Source organism: Chenopodium album, chromosome 7 (genome assembly GCF_948465745.1).
Source record: "Chenopodium album chromosome 7, dcCheAlbu1.1, whole genome shotgun sequence".
In the NCBI taxonomy this organism is placed as follows: Eukaryota; Viridiplantae; Streptophyta; class Magnoliopsida; order Caryophyllales; family Amaranthaceae; genus Chenopodium; species Chenopodium album.
The window spans coordinates 56,997,227-57,001,205 of NC_137840.1; the positions used below are offsets into that span (position 1 = coordinate 56,997,227).

General features: G+C 34.0%; 2 protein-coding genes across 2 annotated transcripts; both read left to right on the top strand.

Annotated features, from left to right (window-relative positions):
- The first annotated feature begins 214 nt into the window (after positions 1–214).
- On the top strand, positions 215–912 carry LOC145640350 (uncharacterized). The gene is made up of 2 exons (XM_081691642.1): positions 215–817; positions 907–912. Exons 1-2 carry the CDS (start codon positions 215–217, stop codon positions 910–912), a joined length of 609 nt encoding a protein of 202 aa, XP_081547768.1.
- A 260-nt stretch (positions 913–1,172) lies between these two features.
- Positions 1,173–3,278, top strand: LOC145640351 (uncharacterized). The gene is made up of 6 exons (XM_081691643.1): positions 1,173–1,258; positions 1,448–1,838; positions 1,923–2,121; positions 2,225–2,567; positions 2,664–2,829; positions 3,102–3,278. Exons 1-6 carry the CDS (start codon positions 1,173–1,175, stop codon positions 3,276–3,278), a joined length of 1,362 nt encoding a protein of 453 aa, XP_081547769.1.
- Positions 3,279–3,979: the final 701 nt, after the last annotated feature.

Sequence of the window (3,979 nt, forward strand, 5' to 3'; positions counted from 1 at the left end):
GAAACAGATCAAGGAAGAAAAATGTTTCGGTGAGGTTGCTGCTATGATATATGTAGTTGAATTTCAGAAACGCGGTCTGCCACATGCTCACTTCTTAATAATTTTGAAACCAGAATTCAAGATGAAATGTGTTGAAGATTATGATAAGTTTGTATGTGCATAAATTCCTCCCGTCACTTCTCCTATTTTACGAAAGATCATACTTAGGCATATGATGCATGGTCCTTATGGAAGTTTAGATCCTAAATGTTCATGCATGAGAAAATTTGGGATGCAAGTGTCTTACAAGTACAGTTATCCTAGACAGTTTTGTGATGAGACCAGTGTTAATAAAGATGGTTATCCTCTATATATAAGTAAAAATACAGGAGAAAGTGTCAAAATACGGGGTGCTCAGCTTGATAATTGCTGGGTAATTCCATATAACCTGTATCTTTCACTATTGTTTCATTGTAATATTAATGTTGAGGTGTGTTCAACTATCAAAGCTGTAAAATATTTATACAAATATGTATATAAGGGTAATGATCATATTCAGTATACTATTATGCCTCAAAAAGATAAGATAGTGGATGAAATTGAAGAATATCAATCTGGGAGATGGGTATCTACATGTGAAGCTTCTTGGCGGATTTTTAGTTTTGATTTGTTCGAAATGTCTCCACCAGTGTTCCTACTACCAGTGCATTTGCCGAACACGCAGATCATTCTACTTAGGCCTCATGAACGGCTCAAATTTATTGTTTCAGATGATAAACGAAGTAGAACTCCATTAACTAAATTCTTTGCAGCTAATGCTGCTGTTAGCCTGTTACAGGTATTACTTATACTCTCAATGTTTTAGTTGTAGACACTAATATGTAAATTGTTTTGTCTGTTTTGTTTGTTCTTCTGTATTATAAATAGGTTTAAGAAGTTCTGGTTAAGCTAAATCTTTCTCTGGATACATATCTATTAGACCATCATTATCCATTATTTAATAGAAATTTTTATGCTTGTGAATTTATGTGGCCATGATATCTTAAACAGAAATCTATCCATTAGCACTAGTCTTATCATTTTCATATAATTATCTAATGTCCAAATTGTGTCGTTTTATCAAAAAAGGGAATTTGATTCTGGTGAACATGTCAGCTTTCAATTTATCAAAACCTTAGGCGTATAAATTAGAAATGGTAATTATTAGGTTCTTTAAGTTGTTTGTGACTATTAATATAGCTCCTATAATGTTATTTCGTGGTTACAACTTCATACACAGGTATTAAACCTGGGATATTGAACTTATGATATCAAGAGTACAATTTGGAACCTGTTATATTCCTGCTACCCTGAAATAACAGCCACTTTGTCTGGTTATCTTAGATTTACAAACCTTCTTTGTATTATTATTACAGTAGGTTCTGACTGCACTATAATCTTTTGCATTAGATGAATTTTCATGCTGCAGATGGAATTTACAAACCTACTTGTTGAATTCCTTGGAATGTGTGATTCATACAGGTGAAACAAGTTATTTGTATGGTGACTTTTTTGAACGGTATCGATGGCATGCATCTAAAAAGGAATGGATAGAACGGAAGACAAACAAGATAGTTGTTAGTCGATTTGCATTTGTTTATCCAGAAGGAGAACATTTTTTCCTCCGATTACTTTTGATTAATGTTCGAAGTCCATCGTCTTTTGAAGACCTTCAAACTGTGCATGGCCATGTATATGCAACATTCCAAGAAGCTGCTCTGAAATTAGGATTGCTTGAAGATGAAGACATAGGTGATTTGTGTATGTCAGAGGCACGGGAAACTCAATTACTTGTTGCTTTACGCCGTTTATTTGCTACGGTTCTCATGTTCTATCAACCAAAGGACCCTTATGCCTTATGGAGGAAATATTTGGTAGATTTTTCATAAGATTTTCAGTGTCAGTATCCAGGACATGCTGATAAAGTAAAAAAGCTCACTATACAATCCATTGAACAATATTTATTAGAAGCCATGGGAAAATCATTGAAAAGTGTAGGATTGAGTGAACTGAATTCTGGTGAAGAAAATGACTTTCAGCGGACTAAAGATATAATTGATGCTTTGGATGCACCTATTCCGCAATCATGTATTGATTGTATAGGTAAGCTTAATACTGCACAATCCAGTGCTTTTACGTGTATAATGGAGTATGAGCGATCGGGAAAATCTGGTGCTTTTTTTTATAGATGGCCTTGGTGGTACAGGGAAAACTTTCTTGTACAATGCTTTGTATGTAGAGATTAGACTGATGAAAAAAATTTTCTACCCAACAGCTACATCGGGTATTGCAGCAGCTAATATCCTTTATGGCAGAACTACTCATTCTAGATTTAAGATACCAATTGATGTTGAAAACTCATTGGTATGTGATGTTCTGAAACAAGGCAGTTTAGCTCCTCTTTTAAAAGAAACCACATTAATCATTTGGGATGAAGCTTCAATGGCTAATAAGAGCAACTTGGAGTCTTTAGAGCTCTTATTGCAGGATATATGTGGGAATAAAAAATTGTTTGGTGGGAAACTAGTTGTTCTTGGAGGTGATTTCCGGCAAGTATTACCAGTTGTACCTCTCAAAACTCAGAGAGAAGTTGTACAAGCTAGCATAGTAACATCATATTTGTAGCCTCAGCTTATAAAATTCAGATTAACTGAAATTCAAAGGGCCAAGGAAGATCCAGAGTTTTGTTCGTTTCTACTTGCACTAGGAAATGGTGAGTTACAACAATATGAAAATATATATGTAGAATTACCTGGAAATATATCCAAACCTTTTTCAACCAATGACATTCTAGTGTTAGATGTAACACAGGCAATTTTCCCATAATTCTATAGAGAAGACTTCACCAGCAATTTATTTACAGAACGAGCTATACTAACTCCTCTGAATGATAGTGTTGATACTATCAATAGTACACTTATCAATCAATTTCCAGGGGATCCAATAGTGTACAAGAGCTTTGATACAATGTTAAATGACACGTGTGATGTGTTCCTGACAGAGTTCTTGAATAAACTTTGTCCAGGTGGATTAAGCCCTCATGAACTTGTGCTAAAAAAAGATTGCCAGTAATTTTGTTGCAGAATTTACCTCCATCTGCTGGTCTGTGTAATGAAACACATCTCATATGCAAGGGTTTCATTCCAAATGTTGTGCAGTGTGTTATTGTCGTTGGACAGTATAAGGGTAACTATGTGTTTATACCACGCATTAATTTGCGGCCTTCTGCTTTAGCTAGACATCCATTCCAGTTTGAATGAAAGTCATTTCCTTTGAAACTTAGTTTTGCTATGACAATAAATAAATCTCAAGGTCAGCCACTAACTCGAGTATCTGTATACCTGCTAAAACCCTGTTTCTCGTATGGCCAGTTATATGTTGCTTTTTCACGAGCAAAAAAACAAGGAGATGTCACTGTTTTTTCAACCATGCCTCCATAACCATTTGCTTCAATGTGTACTAAGAACGTGGTATGTTATGACGTGTTACGATTGGCTGGAATTTGTTGAACATCTAAACTAGACACAAAATATGTAATCCACATTATGTTTTTTAGAGTGAATTATATGTAATCCACGATTGGCTGCTTTCTTCATTTTATACTAGAATCAGAAATAAGATTTTTAACACCCTATTTCACCACTCATATTTGCTACAAGTAAAGAATTTTATTATTTATACTCATGTTAATTGTCTATGCATTTGGGGATATTACTATACATTATGATAGATGGGTAGGGATAAAGAAATTTCATTTTTTTTAATTTATAATGCTATACAATGTACATACATTTTTCTGCCTGAATCTTATGCATATTATTATCCTTTTGCTGGAAATTCCTCCACCATACAATGTTTACAATTGATAAGAATCTTAACCTCTAGCAATAGATTATGCATTTAAGCATAATTAATATATAGTAATAAATCTTATCAAACTATAGTAAATTTTCTATTATTG